Source organism: Ruditapes philippinarum, unplaced genomic scaffold, assembly GCF_026571515.1.
Source record: "Ruditapes philippinarum isolate M1 unplaced genomic scaffold, ASM2657151v2 ctg1435_1_1_1_1, whole genome shotgun sequence".
Taxonomy (NCBI): domain Eukaryota; kingdom Metazoa; phylum Mollusca; class Bivalvia; order Venerida; family Veneridae; genus Ruditapes; species Ruditapes philippinarum.
In genome coordinates, this window is record NW_026865317.1 from 211,441 (window position 1) to 231,858 (window position 20,418).

Below are 20,418 nucleotides of genomic sequence, written 5' to 3' on the forward strand. Positions count from 1 at the left end.
ATAGACAACGAATAGCGGCTCCTGTCAACAGAAAAACTATGAATAAAGGTTTCATAGGCAACAAATAGCGGCTCCTGTGAACAGAACAAGAGCTGTCACACAAGTGACTTTTGCCCCCAAAAAAGGTTTCTTAAGCATGCAGGTATCATGAAAAGAAAAGAGAATGAAAGTAACTAACTGCTTGATATTGTTCTTGTGAAATAAAGTGCTATTTATAGCAAACTTAACACCTTGAGACAAAGGTCTTGGATGCGACACATCATCTTGATGTGGTAGACATTTATGCAAGGTTATTTAACAAGAGGGCCATGATGGCCCTGAGGTCGCTCACCTGTATATAGCCCCCCCCCCCCCCCCAACCCCCCCCCCCCAACATTGCAGGGCCAATTTTAACCTAAGGGCTTTTATTTGCACAAACTTGGTAGACACCCATAAGAAGATGTTTCATGCTAAACATCTAAGCTCTAGCTCATTGGGCTTTTTAAAAGAAGATTTTTTTAAAGTTTTTACGATACACATATAGTTAAAAACAATGACACCCCTGGGGCCGGGCAAGTTTTGACCCCAGGGCTTTATTTGAACAAACTTTGTAGGCACTTACTAGAAGATGTTTCATGCTTAATATCTAAACTCTAGCTATTTGGGTTTTTTCAAAGAAGATTTTAAGTTTTTGCTATACACATATAAAGAAAATCAATGACCCCCGGGGCAGGGCCAATTTTGACCCCAGGTCTTTTATTTGAACAAACTTTGTAGACACTCACTAAAAGATGTTTCATGCTTAATATCTTAACTCTAGCTATTTGGGTTTTTTCAAAGAAGATTTTTTAAGTTTTTGCTATACACATATAAGGAAAATCAATGACCCCCGGGGCGGTGCCAATTTTGACCCCAGGGCTTTTATTTGAACAAACTTTGTAGACACCCATTAGAACATGTTTCATGCTAAATATCTTAGCTCTAGCTCTTTGGGTTCTTTAAAAGAAGATTTTTTAAGATTTTACTATATGCATATAAGGAAAATCAATGACCCCCTGGGGCAGGGCCAATTTTGACCCCAGGGCTTTTATTTGAACAAACTTTGTAGACACTCACTAGAAGATGTTTCATGCTTAATATCTAAACTCTAGCTATATGGGTTTTTTCAAAGAAGATTTTTTAAGTTTTTGCTATACACATATTAGGAAAATCAATGACCCCCGGGGCGGGGCCAATTTTGACCCCAGGGCTTTTATTTGAACAAACTTTATAGACACCCATTAGAACATGTTTCATGCTAAATATCTAAGCTCTAGCTCTTTGGGTTTTTTCAAAGAAGATTTTTTAAGTTTTTGCTATACACATATAAGGAAAATCAATGACCCCCGGGGCGGGGCCAATTTTGACCCCAGGGCTTTTATTTGAACAAACTTTGTAGACACCCATTAGAACATGTTTCATGCTAAATATCTTAGCTCTAGCTCTTTGGGTTCTTTAAAAGAAGATTTTTTAAGTTTTTACTATATGCATATAGGGAAAATAAATGACCCCCTGGGGCGGGCCCAATTTTGACCCCAGGGCTTTTATTTGAACAAACTTGGTAGACACTCACTAGAAGATGTTTCATGCCAAATATCTAAGCTCTAGCTCTTTGGGTTTTTTAAAAGAAGATATTTAAAGTTTTTTCTTTTGGTTGCCATGGCAACCAGAGTTCTGCATGGAATTAAATTCTTTGAACAATTTTTAAAGGTGACCACCAAAGGAACATTCTTGTGAAGTTTGGATGAATTTGGCCAAGCGGTTTATGAGGAGATATCATTTAAAGTAAAAGTTTACGGCCGGACGCCAGACGAAAAGCGATCACAAAAGCTCACCATGTCACTTTGTGACAGGTGAGCTAAAAATCCTTCAATGCATGACAAAGTTACAGTCCGGACACGAATGAAGAGGGGACGTATAGACAGGCAGACAGACATACATCCTCAAAAGTTGGTATTTAAGTGGCTACTCTTTTGTTCTCTCTATTGTTCTTTTTGCCACATGAGAGAAAAAGTAGCCACATAAGAACTTCAAAGGAAATTTACTGTTACATATTGTTCCCATAGCCACCTAAGTATCTATATGTTTGTACGGACAGATAGACAGACAGATAGATGGACAGTGCGATTTTAATATGCCGCCCTTTGGGGGGCATAAAAATTACAAAGGATTTATGGGCTTCAAATAGTGGTTCCTGCGAACAGAAAAAATACAAATGAATGTTTCAATGGCAACAAAATAGCAGTTCTTGTGTACAGAAAAATTACGAATGAAGGTTTTATATGCTATGAACAAATCTGGCTCCTGTAACAGGAATAAGTATGACTACAAGATAATATGAGCCGCCAACATAATGGGTTTGCGACCAGCATGGATCCAGACCAGCCTGCTCAGGATCCATGCTGTTCGCTTACCAACCCTACTACAAATAGAGAAACTGATAGCAAACAGCATGGATCCTGATCAGACTGCACTGATGCACAGGCTGGTATGGATCCATGCTGGTCGCAAACGCTTTATGTTGGTTTTGTCATTAACTTATATACAAATCTTAGCAGAAAAAGTGTCACTTAATTGTTCTACGAATTACTATCACATATGTTTTATAATACTTAATTTCAGATTTTGTCCATCAAAATCTATCAGGAAGGTTTTAACAAAGTAATTGTGGCATGTTATGCAATTGAAACTTACATCTGAACTTGGTTTTCTTAACACATCACCAATCCCACCTCCATTACGGAGTCCCTGATTTAATGTAGTCAATATACACATGACCAATGAATCACATGCTCTCTGTCGTTCAGGCTCTGCACCCTCTGTAATAACAAACAAACTTGCTTCAGTTCTATAATGATATTATCCTTACTGTTTAAAGGGGCCTTCAGCTTTCATTTTGTTTGTTGGCAAAACAATGCTTTGTTGTTTCAAACTAAGAATTTCAGTAATTTTATCTTGAAAATGTGCATCATATCACTGTTAAACTTTTATCAAAACAGTGTCCGAGAGCTACATGTATTTATAACGCCTCAGTGAAATTCTTTCCTAAAAAAAACTAGAAATGTGTCATCATGCCACGGATGCCCCCGCATGCAGCCAAAATTTCAGATGTTATAATATTTAGTTCCAAATTTGTTTGCACAAATTATTGTTTTCATTTTAAGTTCAAAGCCCTTAAAACTTTTCAATGTTAACACAAACCATTTTCATACAATGTTCAAGGCACTGAAATTATTCAGTCTTAACCTTTTGAAAATAGCATATTTCATATTTGTAGCCAAAATAATGGCTACATACATTTCCACAAAAGTATGAGTGCTGAAACTGAAAGTTCAAAATTTTTCCAATATTCAAGAAAGATAAGTTTGTCCAAAATCATTGAACCACGACCAAATTCAAACTTAAACTGCCTATTGCTAAGATGTATCTGTATTATTTTAAAAGTGAAAGAAACATAACTCTGCTAAAAAATCATCGAACCATGACCAAATTCCAACTTGACCTGCCCATTCCTTTGACATATCCCTATGTCAAATTTGAGTTGAATATTTAACACTGTTGGGTAGATAATGAACAGAAACTGTAAATTTCATATTATTTTCAAAGTGAAAAGGGCATTACTCTGCCAAAAATTATTGAACCATGACCAAATTCGAACTTGACCTGGGCATTCCAAAAAAATATCCATATGTCAAATTTGAGTTGAATGTGTTGTACGGTTGGGGAGATAATAAACAGAAACTGAAAATTTCATATTATTTTCAAAGTAAAAGGAGCATAACTCTGCCAAAAATCATCGAACCATAACCAAATTCAAACTTGACCTGTATTTTCTCATGACATACCCATATGTCAAATTTGAGTTGAATGTGTTGTACCGTTGGGGAGATAATGAACGGAAACTGAAAATTTCATATTATTTTCAAAGTAAAAGGGGCATAACTCTGCCAAAAATCGTTGAACCATGACCAAATTCGAACTTGACCTGTATTTTCTCATGACATATCCATATGTCAAATTTGAGTTGAATGTGTTGCACTGTTGGGGAGATAATGAACGGAAACTGAAAATTTCATATTATTTTCAAAGTAAAAGGGGCATAACTCTGCCAAAAATCATCAAACCATGACCAAATTCGAACTTGACCTGTATTTTCTCATGACATATCCATATGTCAAATTTGAGTTGAATATGTGCAACCGTTACTAAGATAATGAACGGAAACTGATGATGACGGAATGACAGAATGACGGAATGACGGAAGGACGGAATGACGGAAGGACGGAACAGGGTAACACTATATGCCCCGGCCATTACATGGCGGGGGCATAAAAAAAGATCAGGAAACAAGTCGTCCCTTTTACTAATTTAGATATAGAGAGCGGACTGGTACGTAGAATAGCGGTATCAAGGGGTTTCCTTTTTTATGTATTTTATCATCCGGTAAATTTCATTTTGAGTTGAGTTTTATTATGAAATTTCTGTTTCTGATTAACCTGCTGAATTTTTGTAATGGACTTGTCCTGTCCTAAATTTCAGACAGTCAATATGAAGATAATTTTTCAGTATCAAAATACAGAAATTTGCAACCACTAGTTTAAACATCCTTGATGTTCAAAGTGATGTGGCTCTATACTGCTAGTGTGGCTAATCTATTTTACACTAGAAATGTGTCATCATGCCACGGATGCCCCCGCATGCAGCCAAAATTTCAGATGTTATAATATTTAGTTCCAAATTTGTTTGCACAAATAATTTTTTTCATTTTAAGTTCAAAGCCCTTAAAACTTTTCAATGTTAACACAAACCATTTTCATACAATGTTCAAGGCACTGAAATTATTCAGTCTAAACCTTTTGAAAAGAGCATATTTCATATTTGTAGCCAAAATAATGGGCATTGGCTACATACATTTCAGTGCTGAAACTGAAAGTTCAAAATTTTTACAACATTCAAGAAAGATAAGTTTGTCCAAAATCATTGAACCAAGACCAAATTCAAACTTAAACTGCTTATTCCTAAGATGTATCTATATTATTTTCAAAGTGAAAGGGACATAACTCTGCCAAAAAGTCATCGAACAAGCATGACCAAATTCAAACTTGACCTGCCCATTCCTTTGACATATCCATATGTCAAATTTGAGTAGTTGGGTAGATAATGAACAGAAACTGTAAATTTCATATTATTTTCAAAGTGAAAGGGGCATTACTCTGCCAAAAATCATTGAAGCATGACCAAATTCCAACTTGGCCTGGGCATTCCAAAAATATATCCATATGTCAAATTTGAGTTGAATGTGTTGTACCATTGGGGAGATAATAAACAGAAACTGAAAATTTCATATTATTTTCAAAGTGAAAGGGGCATAACTCTGCCAAAAATCATCGAACCATGACCAAATTCGAACTTGACCTGTATTTTCTCATGACATATCCATATGTCAAATTTGAGTTGAATGTGTGCAACCCTTACTAAGATAATGAACGGAAACTGATGATGACGGAATGACAGAATGACGGAATGACGGAAGGACAGAATGACGGAATGACGGAAGGACGGAAGGACGGAACAGGGTAACACTATATGCCCCGGCCATTACATGGCGGGGGCATAATAAAGCAGGTGAAGGTATCTATTAAGTGGTTTCTACATCAACTAAATACGTTTAGAAAGAAACAGAGTTAGCCAAATATGAACAATTATGGATTGAATTTTTTCTTCACAGAAGAAATGTTATTTTTTTATAAATATCAATAAACAATATGTATATTTACCTGCATCCTCTACAAAATGGCTAACAGCAGTATCTGTACAAGTATCATTGGAGCAAGTGTCTTCTGTAATATCTGTCAAGAAATGAAAAATAACAGTCTTGTTATATTTGATTTTCAAATTTAACAGAACAGAACAGAGTTTATATCATTATTTTTGGCTGAGGCCTCAGCACTATAAAGGTGATATGGAGATTTTCCAGGATTACTGGTAAATCAGACAATAACTGGTGCCACTAAGCATGACTATACAGGCAAAAAAGGAACCAGAATGTGAATAAGGTATCGTCAAATAACAAGAGCCACTGCCGGGGGTGTTAGCACACTCTATTTTTTCCTATTTCTAAAGTCGACACATCTGAGGGAGGACATTGTAGTAAACAATACTCCTATTAAACATAATTTTCTCTAAAAAAAATGTATATATTAGGCCCTTGCCATTAAGGGCATTTAAAGGTGCAAGTCACATTTGAATTAATAATCATGTCAGTTTGGTTATAAGTGTTCTTTTATGCAATAATAAATAAAATCCATAAATAAACAACAAAGTTATAAATATAACAATAAAAAGAAAATTTCCATGATTTGACCTTGATGGAAAATATCAATTGAAAGGTAGTCGTATCAGAATAATTCAAAATGTCAGTTTTATCATATATGTTCTTTATTCAAGTATTAGTAAAATTTGTAAATAAATAAATGAAATCACTTTCATATGAGGGTTACAAAAAAAGTCTATTTTCTTCACATACTTTGGAATCATTTTCCTTTTTTGGTGTATGCTGTTAGAAAACATGAAGGAAGCAGCATGCCCTTACAAAATTGAACTTTCACTTCTAAATATGACCTTTACTATCTCAGCCAAGTTGCAGTCTCAAAACTTAATTGATAATTATTAATAAATGACCAAAATATATTTGGGACACTCAAAACAGACAAATCAATGGATATAAACATGTGCATCAACTTCAGTCCAGTTTATTAACAAGGTAGTCATAGAAAACTAAGCTAAGGAAGTTCTTGTAAGGCTTTAATGCAAGCTTACTACCAGAATAAAAGGTATCATGTAGGAGACAAGAGCCACGGCCAGGCGGGAACCATGCTGGCCTTTTTCTTACTTTTTAAGTCAAACACATTGAAGAAAAATATTGCAGCACAGAATACTCCTAGAAAACGTAATTGTCTTGAACATAATATAATTCAAATTTCATATTTGACCTTGGCAGTCAAGGTCATTCTAAGGTCAAGGTCACATTTGAATTAATCATCATGTCTTATGTGTTCTTTAGTCCAAATATAAAGAATATCTGTAGTTACAGCAATTTCATTGAATTTAAGATAATTTGACCTTGAAGGTAAAGTTCATATCAGAATAATTCAACATGTCAGTTTAGTCATATGTTTTTTGTCCAAGCATAAATTCTATCTGTAAATAAATAACAAACAAAAGACAATTTCAGTAAATTTCAATTATTGACCTTGACGGTCAACATCAAGGTCATAATTCAACATCTTGATTTTGTCATAAGTGTTATTTTGTCTTAGTATAAATCAAATCCATAAATAAAAAACAAAGAAATGGCCAATGGTTGCAAAATTCATTAACATGACTAAATTCAAGGTCAAGGACTTTTACAAGTCAAAGTCATATTGAGTTAAATCTTAATTGTCCTTGAGGTAGATGTGCTCAAGTATGAAGACATTCTATTCCTAAATAACAAAGTTAACCAAATACATATAGCAAAAAAGCAAGCAAAAATCAATTATATGACAAATAAGATCAAGGTCATAGTGAAGGTCATAGATATAATCAATTTAGTCTCCATAAAGTTCTTGTTTTAACAATTGTTGTGTCCAAGTACAAAGACAATCCATTTAATTAATAACAAAGTTAGAGTCAAGTATAGCAAAATCCACCAAAAGCTCAAAAGTCAGGGTCATTTATAAGTGAAGGCCAAGTTCAGTCTAGTCAACTTGAAGATTTTCTCCAAAGGATTGTTGTGTCAAAGTATGAAGGCAATCCATTGAGAAATAAAAAAAATAAAAATTATGACCAGCGTTTTCTGATGACAACAACAACAGCAACGTAAGTGACATTATGACAGTGGAAATAAATGAATCATCAAAACATAATTTCGGATCTTTTCACTTTCCTGAAACTATAAGAAATGCTTGTCATCTAAACAAACTTATTTTGTTCAGATCCAAGGAAACAACAATTATCACATGGGGGATGGTTATTTTCCTTTGTAACTGAGAGAAGTTTTTTTAGAATATGTGTATTACATAATAATATTTGATTATAAGTGAGGGAGATGTTTTGGGAGACATCAAGGGGGATGGTTCGGAAGACAGTGTGGGGGATTGGGTCGGAAGACAAACAGTGATGGTTTGTAAATATCAGAGGTTATCTAAGAGTTAAGATATTGACCACTTACTCAATGAAGCTCCTTTTTTTTTGTAACAATCATTATGACAGTTGCAGAAAATTAAATCAAGCTCACTTACTTTTTGGAATAGGACTGGATGGTAAAAGTTCCACTTCCATCAAAAAATCATTTTGGAAGAATATATATCCGAGTATAGAAAACATGTAAACAAGAATGACGGCTAAAACTGTGGTCAGGACAATGGAGCGTCCATTTCTTGTCACAGATTTTATCACATTTATCAATGTATCTTCTCTGTATATCACATCAAGTAACTGAAAATATAAAACACATTTGAGCCGCCCTATGATAAAACCAACAGCATTTCAGACTGATTTTGCAGTACATGTATTTTATTATCATCTTACTGTGTTACTAATGTAGTAAAGGCTGTTGACCTCTTTTTGGTAATTTTCTTGGATTGTAAGTGCTTATTGCAAAATGTAAATTACTTTATTCATTCACCTCAAGATATTTTACTTTAAAAAAAAACATTTCCAAAATGTCCATGAAAATTAACATGAATCTTGAGGCGTGCTGCTTTAGATGGGCCGTAAACATCAGACAAACAAACAAAACACCTCTTTTCTTTAATAGTTAAGGTATTGAAGTATTTCATGATAAAAAAAAAGTGTCATGCTTGCCCTCACTTACCAGTAAACTGTAGAAGAACTCATGAACACACAATCCCAGCACACACAATATTAGATGTGTAACATGATAAACAAAACCGAAATCTGTGATCACAAGTCGCCATGGTTTGTTAAACGTTCCTCTGTTTCCCATCATACTTATCAAGAATATACCTTTATTTATAACCTGTAAAATTATTAATAAGATTGCATCATGCATGAGTTTGAATCCTGAACATATTTTATGGTATGAATAAATTCTGCTATTTGCCTTTTATTGCTTATAATATGGTTTATATTGAGGACTTTATATGATATGGAGGAGTTTATATGATAGTTACTTGAACAATCACAGTATACAATGAAGAGTGACTCATAAGGTTAATAACTGCCTGCCAGTATAAACCTCAATAAGTTGAAGTCAAAGGGACTTAAAAAACTTATAGACATTGACTTTTGTATCGGTCTTTATTCTATAAGAAATTTCAGCCATAAAAGTTTAACAAGAGGGCCATGATGGCCCTGAGGTCGCTCACCTGTATATAGGCCCCCCCAACCCCCCCCCCCCCCCCAACGTTGCAGAGCCAATTTAACCCAAGGGCTTTTATTTGCACAAACTTGGTAGACACCCATAAGAAGATGTTTCATGCTAAACATTTAAGCTCTAGCTCATTGGGCTTTTTAAAAGAAGATTTTTTTAAAATTTTTACTATACACATATAGTTAAAAACAATGACACCCCTGGGGCCGGGCAAGTTTTGACCCCAGGGCTTTTATTTATTTCAACTCTAGCTATTTGGGTTTTTTCAAAGAAGATTTAAAGTTTTTGCTAAACACATATAAAGAAAATCAATGACCCCGGGGCGGGGCCAAATTTTGACCCCTGGGCTTGTATTTGAACAAACTTAGTAGACACCTATTAGAACATGTTTGATGCTCAATATCTTGGCCATAGCTCTTTGAGTTTTTTAAAAGAAGATTTTTTAAGTTTTTACTATATGCATATAGGGAAAATCAATGACCCCCGGGGCGGGGCCAATTTTCACCCCCAGGTTTTTTATTTGAACAAACTTGGTAGACACCCATTAGAACATGTTTCATGCTAAATATCTTAGCTCTAGCTCTTTGGGTTCTTTAAAAGAAGATTTTTAAGTTTTTACTATATGCATATAGGGAAAATCAATGACCCCCAGGGCGGGGCCAATTTTGACCCAGGGCTTTTATTTGAACAAACTTGGTAGACACACACTAGAAGATGTTTCATGCCAAATATCTAAGCTCTAGCTCTTTGAGTTCTTTAAAAGAAGATTTTTAAGTTTTTACTATATGCATATAGGGAAAATCAATGACCCCCGGGGCGGGGCCAATTTTCACCCTAGGGCTTTTATTTGAACAAACTTGGTAGACACCCATTAGAACATGTTTTCATGCTAAATATCTTAGCTCTAGCTCTTTGGGTTCTTTAAAAGAAGATTTTTTAAGTTTTTACTATATGCATATAGGGAAAATCAATGACCCCCCGGGGCGGGGCCAATTTTGACCCCAGGGCTTTTATTTGAACAAACTTGGTAGACACTCACTAGAAGATGTTTTCATGCCAAATATCTAAGCTCTAGCTCTTTGAGTTCTTTAAAAGAAGATTTTTTAAGTTTTTACTATATGCATATAGGGAAAATCAATGACCCCCGGGGCGGGGCCAATTTTGACCCCAGGGCTTTTATTTGAACAAACTTGGTAGACACCCATTAGAACAGGTTTCATGCTAAATATCTTAGCTCTAGCTCTTTGGGTTCTTTAAAAGAAGATTTTTTAAGTTTTTACTATATGCATATAGGGAAAATCAATGACCCCCCGGGGCGGGGCCAATTTTGACCCCAGGGCTTTTATTTGAACAAACTTGGTAGACACTCACTAGAAGATGTTTCATGCCAAATATCTAAGCTCTAGCTCTTATGGTTTTTTAAAAGAAGATATTTAAAGTTTTTTCTTTCGGTTGCCATGGCAACCAGAGTTTTTGCATGGAATTAAATTCTTTGAACAATTTTTAAAGGTGACCACCAAAGGAACATTCCTGTGAAGTTTGGATGAAATTGGCTCAGTGGTTTATGAGGAGATGTCATTTAAAGTAAAAGTTTACGGACGGACGGACGGACGGACGACGGACGGACGACGGACGGACGGACGCCGGACGAAAAGCGATCACAAAAGCTCACCCTGTCACTTTGTGACAGGTGAGCTAAAAATGACTAACAAAAGGCATAACAAAAGGAAAGCTCAATAAATTTTTAAAAGCATTTTTACCTGATTGGCATCAAACTGTTATGGTTTTTGCAGAAAGCCTATAGATCATGGTGAATATCAATAAAGAAAGTGAAGATTTTGACTCATAGAAAGATTTAAATATGGGGAATTTTATTTAAATCCACACATAGAAAAACTCAGCCAATTGAAGTTTGACACATAGAAATTCTACTGTACATATAGATCTATATTACTGATGAAAGTGATAACAAATACACAACAAGAGGGCCATGATGGCCCTGAGGTCGCTCACCTGTATAAAGCCCCCCAACCCCCCATGGGTCAATTTTTACCCAAGGGCTTTTATTTGTTTATTTGAACAGACTTGGTAGACACCCATAAGAAGATGTTTCATACTAAACATCTAAGTTCTAGCTCATTGGGTTTTTTAAAAGAAGATTTTTAAAGTTTTTACTATACACATATAGTTAAAAACAATGACACCCCTGGGGCAGGGCCAGTTTTGACCCCCGGGCTTTTATTTGAACAAACTTTGTAGATATTTACTTAAAGATGTTTCATGCTTAATATCTAAACTCTAGCTATTTGGGTTTTTTCAGAAGATTTTTAAGTTTTGCTATACAAGGAAAATCAATGACCCCCCCCCCCCCCCCCCCCCGGGCGGGGCCAGTTTTGACCCCAGGGCTTTTATTTGAACATACTTGGTAGACACCCATTAGAACATGTTTCATGCTAAATATCTTAGCTCTAGCTCTTTGAGTTCTTTAAAAGAAGATTTTTTAAGTTTTTACTATATGCATATAGGGAAAATCAATGACCCCCTGGGGCGGGGCCAATTTTGACCCCAGCGCTTTTATTTGAACAAACTTGGTAGACACCCATTAGAACATGTTTCATGCTAAATATCTTAGCTCTAGCTCTTTGAGTTCTTTAAAAGAAGATTTTTTAAGTTTTTACTATATGCATATAGGGAAAATCAATGACCCCCTGGGGCGGGGCCAATTTTGACCCCAGCGCTTTTATTTGAACAAACTTGGTAGACACTCACTAGAAGATGTTTCATGCTAAATATCTTAGCTCTAGCTCCTTGGGTTCTTTAAAAGAAGATTTTTTAAGTTTTTACTATATGCATATAGGGAAAATCTATGACCCCCTGGGGCGGGGTCAATTTTGACCCCAGGGCTTTTATTTGAACATACTTGGTAGACATTCACTAGAAGATGTTTCATGCCAAATATCTAAGCTCTAGCTCTTATGGTTCTTTAAAAGAAGATTTTTTAAGTTTTTACTATATGCATATAGGGAAAATCAATGACCCCCCAGGGTGGGGCCAATTTTGACCACAGGGCTTTAATTTGAACAAACTTGGTAGACACTCACTAGAAGATGTTTCATGCTTAATATCTTAGCTCTAGCTCTTTGGGTTCTTTAAAAGAAGATTTTTTAAGTTTTTACTATATGCATATAGGGAAAATCAATGACCCCCCAGGGTGGAGCCAATTTTGACCACAGGGCTTTAATTTGAACAAACTTGGTAGACATTCACTAGAAGATGTTTCATGCCAAATATCTAAGCTCTAGCTCTTACGGTTCTTAAAAAGAAGCTTTTATAAGTTTTTACTATATGCATATAGGGAAAATCAATGACCCCCCCCGGGGCGGGGCCAATTTTGACCCAAGGGCTTTTATTTGAACAAACTTGGTAGACACTCACTAGAAGATGTTTCATGCCAAATATCTTAGCTCTAGCTCTTTGGGTTCTTTAAAAGAAGATTTTTTAAGATTTTACTATATGCATATAGGGAAAATCAATGACCCCCTGGGGCGGGGCCAATTTTGACCCCAGGGCTTTTATTTGAACAAACTTGGTAGACACTCACTAGAAGATGTTTCATGCCAAATATCTAAGCTCTAGCTCTTAGGGTTGTTTAAAAGAAGATATTTAAAGATTTTTCTTTCGGTTGCCATGGCAACCAGAGTTCTGCATGGAATTAAATTCTTTGAACAATTTTTAAAGGTGACCACCAAAGGAACATTCCTGTGAAGTTTGGATGAAATTGGCTCAGTGGTTTATGAGGAGATGTCATTTAAAGCAAAAGTTTACGGACGGACGCCGGACGAAAAGCGATCACAAAAGCTCACCCTGTCACTTTGTGACAGGTGAGCTAAAAAAAACCAAACAAATTATGCAAACAATATTTAAGACATTACACCATATACAGTGGCAACTATAATTTACGTACATTTAGAACTCCTAGCAACCAGAGCGTAGGTTCAACACCTACAGAGAAGATCATACGTAGGATAAATGACGCTATCAATGTGATGATGCTAGACGGTGTTGCTATGGTGATCACAAGAGCTAGGGATGCCAACATGGCCGTCCACACAAGGCCAGACAGGCGTGAATCTAACTCTGTAACATATAAAAATATTATATTTAACAAATGTATTATAATTTCATTCCATTGCTAAATAAACAAGCAATTATCATAGTATTGCAAGCAATCCATAAGTCCCCTACCGGATAGAACCCCATCAGCATTCTGTAGAGCCATTGGCCATTCACTAATGTGTAAATTTTTCTCTATTTTAAGTAAATTTGTTGGAAATGTTCTTTAAAAGTGATCACAGGAAAAAGTTTTTATGAACAGACAGACAGACGGACTGAAGGACACTCTAAAGTTAATATTTGAAACATCCCTGTTACCAAAATATAACATTTAAAAAGCAAAATTCTTAAAGAGGAGATAACTCTGGAATTAAAGATGCAATTTCATAAAAAGTTTCAGCTCTTTTTGACTAATCACAAATATTGTTATATTTGCCATGTTTTAAGCCTATTTGTTGCCAAAGCAACCAATATTTTTTCAAAATAGGAAGAACAGATAAGACATGCATAATCTCAAGACTGACATCTACCCATATGTCAAGTTTCAAAAAAATATTTCCAGTACTTTTTGAGTTATCACTGGATTCAGTTTATGTGTAAAATTTGCCATATTTTCAGTCTATGTGTTGCCATAGCAACCAGAATTTTCAACATAGGAAGAAAAGAAAAAGACGTGTATAATCTCCAGACTGCCATCTACACATATTACAAGTTTCATAAAAATATTTCTATTACTTTTTGCGTTAACACGGGATCCAGTTTATGTGTAAAAATTGCCATATTTTCAGTCTATTTGTTGCCATAGCAACCAGAATTTTCAACATAGGAAGAAAAGAAAAAGACGTGCATAATCTCCATACTGCCATCTATCCATATATCAAGTTTCATAAAAATATTTCCAGTACTTTTTGCGTTATCACTGGATCCAGTTTATGTGTAAAATTTGCCATATTTTCAGCCTATTTGTTGCCATAGCAACCAGAATTTTCAACATAGGAAGAAAAGAAAAAGACGTGCATAATCTCCATACTGCCATCTATCCATATATCAAGTTTCATAAAAATATTTTCAGTACTTTTCAAGTTATCGCGGGATCCAGTTTTGTGGACGGACGGACTGACAGACAGACGGACAGACAGACGGACGGACAGACAGACGGACGGAGGGTAAACCTAAAGTCCCCTCCGGTAAACCGGTAGGGGACTAAAAACAAATCTCCTACAATTCTTAAATTATAGTATGTGGCAAACTAGGTTTATGGGATACATGTATTTATTTCCCCAATAAATTGCCTATAATAGTGGCATATTTTCATACTTTTTCATATTTCATCAAGGTCAAATGTGCTATATTTTTAGTAACGAGTTTTACAAACCTATAATTTAGGAAACTCTTCCTATTGAGAAGACAAACATTTCACATTAAGTGTCGCTCTGACCTTGACCTAATGATCTCAAAATTAATAGGGGTAAACTACTGGATATGTGGAATGTCCCTACTAAATTAAAAAACTTGGGGATATTCCAAGTTATTGAGTGGACAAGAATTTTTTGGTGCCATTGTGACCTTGACCTTTGATGTACTGACCTAAAATGATAAGAGTCATCTACTGTCAGAAGCAATATCCCTACCAAGTCTAGAAGATACAGAAGAGTGCATTTTACTTCATATTTAGAACAGTACATAAACTTCATATCCAGAAATGAATACATCAAAATTCCCTACCTAGAATAGAGTGCATTTTTACTATCCAGAAAAGAGTATGTACATCAAATTCTTTTCTAAACTTGAATACAGCAATTTTGTAACTTGAAAAGAATACAGTCTAACTTGCCCATGCGACCACGTGTATTAAGCGACTTTTGTCTGAAACGACCACTTTAAATTCCCCTCGATCATTTTCTCTCTATATCTTTAATGTATTAAGCGACTTTTGCTCAACGCGACCAGCGACCGCTAATTAGTCACCTAATTGACATCAATCTTTTCATTAAACGACCACTTTTATACCTGTCAAGTAATTGTGTTTTTAGAGAACGCCACCTCGTTATGTCACAAGTGTCAGCAATCAAAACACAACAATAAACGTGTGAAAAACTCTATTTCCCATACCGTTTTAGCGTATGCAAATGAAGTTAAGTATACGCGTGACGTGTATTATCCAATAATATCGGATAAACAATGCAACGCTCCGCCCATACTGAGATGGTGTATACGCTTCGCTTGTTGACATTTAGACTGCATTGAATTGACCTTGAAATTGATCAGCCATAAAATTAATCGTAACAAATAGATGTAGTTTGTTTATTTCAAATGAAAAAATGCACAACAGAAACATCTTCACTAATAGGGTTTTCGTGTTGGAGACAAGGAAAAACAACGGAGAAGTTAAAAAATTCTGGAAAAAATGTCAAACATGTACGTAATGGATCAAAGCTGTTTTGTCAATAAATATCAGAACGTTATTTTTACATTTGCATCCGTTTAGATTATCGGAGCGTAGTTATTCAACATTTATATAAAAATGAAGTTGAAAAACAATCCCATCGAATAAAAAAGATGTCATTTATAAATTTTGACTTTTATATCATGCTGACTGTCTTAAGAGACCGTTTCATTAAGCGACCGTTTTTGGTGTTTCCCTTGCCCGGTCGCTTAATACACGTTTGACTGTATAACTACACCTATCTGGGAAAAAGTACATCAGTTTCCTATGTAGATAAGTTTCATACCAAGATTATAGTATATCTATTTCCTATCAAGAAAGTAGCATATCAGTTTTCCTATCTTGGACAGCGTACATCTACTCCCTATTTAGAATAGGGGACATCAGTTTCTTATCTAGATTTGAGTACAACAGTTTTCCTATCTGGGATAACATACATCTACTCCATATCTAGAATGGAAGACAACAGTTTCCTATCTAGATAAAAGTACATCAGTTAAGTATCTAGATTGGAGTTTACTTCCTTAATTTGAGTACATCAGTTTCCTTATCTGGGGTAGAGTACATCTATTCCATATCTAGAGTGGGGGGACATCAGTTTCCTATCTAGAATATTTGATATATTTTAGAGTATTTATACTGTCCTTTATACAATAATGTCAATTATCAAAATGTGTAAGTCTTAAAGCATAAATATTTATCCAGTAAAGTTATCACATTGTTGGGGGGATAGGGTGATAAAGTTGGATTGGCAATCACACAAAACATTTTCAGAAAACATGACAACTGTAACATTCAAAACAAACTGATACTGTCAGTGTATTAGTTCCGGTATTATTGAGGGAACATTGTTTTCCGATTAACTAGCTGAAAATTTCCTTATATCATAATTAATGATGACAACAGGAAAGTAATAAATTAAGCATTTCATCTTAACAATTTTAAAATATGGTTTTAAATACTTGAACTCTTAGCTTGCTGATAGCAACATATTCTAACCATGTGACCAGTGCAGACTTAGAGATCAGCCGGTACATCCACCATCTGCACTATGCAGTCAGTACATTTAGTACAATGAAGTTTTTCCCTAAAAATGATGAATGGTTTGTTTTACAATAAAAGATGGACACAAGTCCATTTAAGACTAGAAATGTGTCATCATGCCACGGATGCCCCCGCATGCAGCCAAAATTTCAGATGTTATAATATTTAGTTCCAAATTTGTTTGCACAAATAATTTTTTTCATTTTAAGTTCAAAGCCCTTAAAACTATTCAATGTTAACACAAACCATTTTCATACAATGTTCAATGCACTGAAATTATTCAGGCTTAACCTTTCAAAAATAGCATATTGCATATTTGTAGCCAAAATAATGGCTACATACATTTCCACAAAAGTATGAGTGCTGAAACTGAAAGTTCAAAATTTTTCCAACATTGAGGAAAGATAAGTTTGTCTAAAATCATTGAACCACCACCAAATTCAAACTTAAACTGCTTATTCCTAAGATGTATCTATATTATTTTCAAAGTGAAAGGGACATAAAATTATTGGACCATGACCAAATTTGAACTTGACCTGCGCATTCCTTTGACGTATACATATGTCAAGTTTGAGTTGAATGTGTTGTACTGTTGGGGAGATAATGAACGGAAACTGAAAATTTCATATTGTTTTCAAAGTAAAAGGGGCATAACTCTGCCAAAATTCATCGAACCATGACCAAATTCGAAGTTGACCTGTATTTTCTCATGACATATTCATATGTCAAGTTTGAGTTGAATGTGTTGTATCGTTGGGGAGATAATGAACTGAAACTGAAAATTTCATATTATTTTCAATGTTAAAGGGGCATAACTCTGCCAAAAATCATCGAACCATGACCAAATTCGAACTTGACCTGTATTTTCTCATGATATATCCATATGTCAAATTTGAGTTGAATGTTTGCAACTATTCTTAAGATAATGAACAGAAACTGATGATGACGGAATGACAGAAGGACGGAACATGGTAACACTTTATGCCCCGGCCATTACATGGCGGGGGCATAAAAACTAAAGTGGTAAGTGTTAATATTTTTATACATTACCTCTTTTGCTATCTTCAAATGGGTAGAATAAAGCTACAAGCAGGTTGATCAGTACAGCGAAGTTGAAGGCAATATTTCCCCAGAATGACATATGACTGCTGAACCACGAAAGGTATGGATTGGCTAAAAAGTCAAATATATAAGAATATATATAAATAAGTAAAACCTTTCTATGTACAATGTAGACTAGACTTGGAAAACAATAGCCTTTCTGGACATTACTGGTTTTCTAAAAACAAGTCCCTTATGCTCTATGATAATTCAGTGCTCCTTAGCGCAAAGTATTCTGTTATTTGTTCTTTAAACAAATTTATTACATGCTTTTCGGTGGTTTATAGAAATATATCAGTGATATAAAACTGGTAATTTCACCGAAACAGTGAAATTACCACTTTGATAATTTCACCGTTTTGAATTTAAGCCCCTTACGTTGTTTCAGTGAAATACCAGCGTGCACAGTACTGGGTACCAACTTAATGATGTGACGTCGTAAATGACGTCACGTTGTATTATTATTTGGCGCGCTTTTCATACAGTATTAGATTTAATGTCTTTTTAAACGTTTATTTGCATATAATAAAAAGAAAATTTGTTTAGTTTAATGTAAGATCAAAATATATTTATCCTCGTGAACCCCAAAAGTTCATAATTCACTCGTGAAATATACCTTTTGGTGCTCACTCGGTGAATTATGTTCCGATCTTACACTGCACTAAACAAATATCCTCTATGTTATTGTTTGTACAGAATTATTGTGTATGAACAACTCATTATGAAAATGTGTCAGTAGTTTACTAAGTCTTTTTTCTAAGAATCTTCAGTACATTATACCATTACTATATTAGGTGGGCAAAATGAACATATAAGTTAAAAACATTTCCTTTTACCTCTTAGATCCCTCTGCCAGATCATTTCATTATACATGTCTTCTACTCTCTCAAAGAAGTCGGAGACCTTGCTACCTTGTTCATCTCTCTCTGCAGTGTTAAACACGTGATGTTTGGTCTCGTCCGTCAGAAAACCGCAGATCTCAGGGATTGGGAACACTATCTTCTCCATTGTTCTATCATGTCGTACAATCTAAACAATGAAATATAAAATGATAATAAACTTTACTTATTAAGAATGGTTATAAAAGTCCTAATCTTAGAGGAAGATTAGATAATATTGTCCAATTTTTGTTTCTTTTTGGGTGTTGAATTGTTCAGTTTTCAAAAACCTACCTTATAGCAGTGGCATGACCGAGTGGTCATCAAACAATAATCTACTGATCTCAAGCTGGTCGGTTCAAACTCTGTCAGGGGCAAACCGTTATTTCCTTCAGCAAGAAACTAAACTTAATTGTTCAATACTGGTTGGTTCCAGGAACGGACTCTAGAGTGTGTCTATAAGCTTTATAGCTTCCTACATCATCATACTAAAATGAATTCTGTATAAACTGAAACCTACCTCAATCTGTGCTGTATGTTTAGCATAGAATTCCAGTGCCTGATCACCATACAGATCTCCACATGGCTTCAACAGGTTTGCTAAATCTTTGTTATGTTGAGATAACTGAAATAACAAGAGCATTTATTAAACCAATCTTATGCTGTAACAAGTTGAAGAGTATCATTATCCCCTTCTGCCCATCAAATTTTGATTCATGGAGCTTTAATACAAGAGCAGATTACGAGATCAAAATATATATTCCACTTTTCATTAAGTCAATTATTATTTGTTTAAGATATCACATTAACAGCACACAACCAACAACATTAAATTACAGGTCAAAGATACATTTAATCATTTTTAACAAGTACTTCCTAAGGTTTTATTAAACATTTAATACATAAATTCAGTCAAAGAACCCACATGTGTTGATGAATGGAACCTTTGTGAGTTCTAGAAATAATGTTTACAGCTTACCTGTTTAGCCAGGATAAAGATGTTATGACCGACAGCTTTGGGAGAAGCTTCTCTATCTTCATCCTCTTCTTCAACAGCATCCTCGGACTGGAACGCTCTTTTACCAACATCAACCTGTGATATACCATACATTCATTTATTCAACTTGTGTGGTATATCATTTTATAATGTATGAAATCTGTGGTATATAATTCTGTAATGTATTGAAATCTGTGGTATATAATTCTATAAAGTATTGAAATCTGTGGTATATCATTTTATAATGTATTGAAATCTGTGGTATATCATTTAAAATCTGTGGTATATCATTTTGTAATGTATGTAATTCTTTAATGTATGAAATCTGTGGTATATCATTTTATAATGTATTGAAATCTGTGGTATATCATTTTGTAATGTATGTAATTCTTTAATGTATGAAATCTGTGGTATATCATTTTATAATGTATTGAAATCTGTGGTA

General features: G+C 34.8%; 1 protein-coding gene across 1 annotated transcript in view; it reads right to left on the bottom strand.

Moving 5' to 3' along the window:
• The window catches only part of LOC132728606 (inositol 1,4,5-trisphosphate receptor type 1-like), a 132,750-nt gene that overhangs the window by 4,503 nt on the left and 107,829 nt on the right, over positions 1 to 20,418 (bottom strand). The window contains exons 47-55 of the mRNA XM_060714279.1: positions 19,956 to 20,069; positions 19,497 to 19,601; positions 18,935 to 19,127; positions 18,048 to 18,170; positions 13,359 to 13,531; positions 8,876 to 9,040; positions 8,301 to 8,496; positions 5,796 to 5,867; positions 2,713 to 2,837 (exon numbers count right to left, since the gene is read on the bottom strand). Coding sequence (XP_060570262.1) covers positions 2,713 to 2,837; positions 5,796 to 5,867; positions 8,301 to 8,496; positions 8,876 to 9,040; positions 13,359 to 13,531; positions 18,048 to 18,170; positions 18,935 to 19,127; positions 19,497 to 19,601; positions 19,956 to 20,069 — 1,266 coding nt within the window. The remainder of the gene's footprint in view (positions 1 to 2,712; positions 2,838 to 5,795; positions 5,868 to 8,300; positions 8,497 to 8,875; positions 9,041 to 13,358; positions 13,532 to 18,047; positions 18,171 to 18,934; positions 19,128 to 19,496; positions 19,602 to 19,955; positions 20,070 to 20,418) is intronic.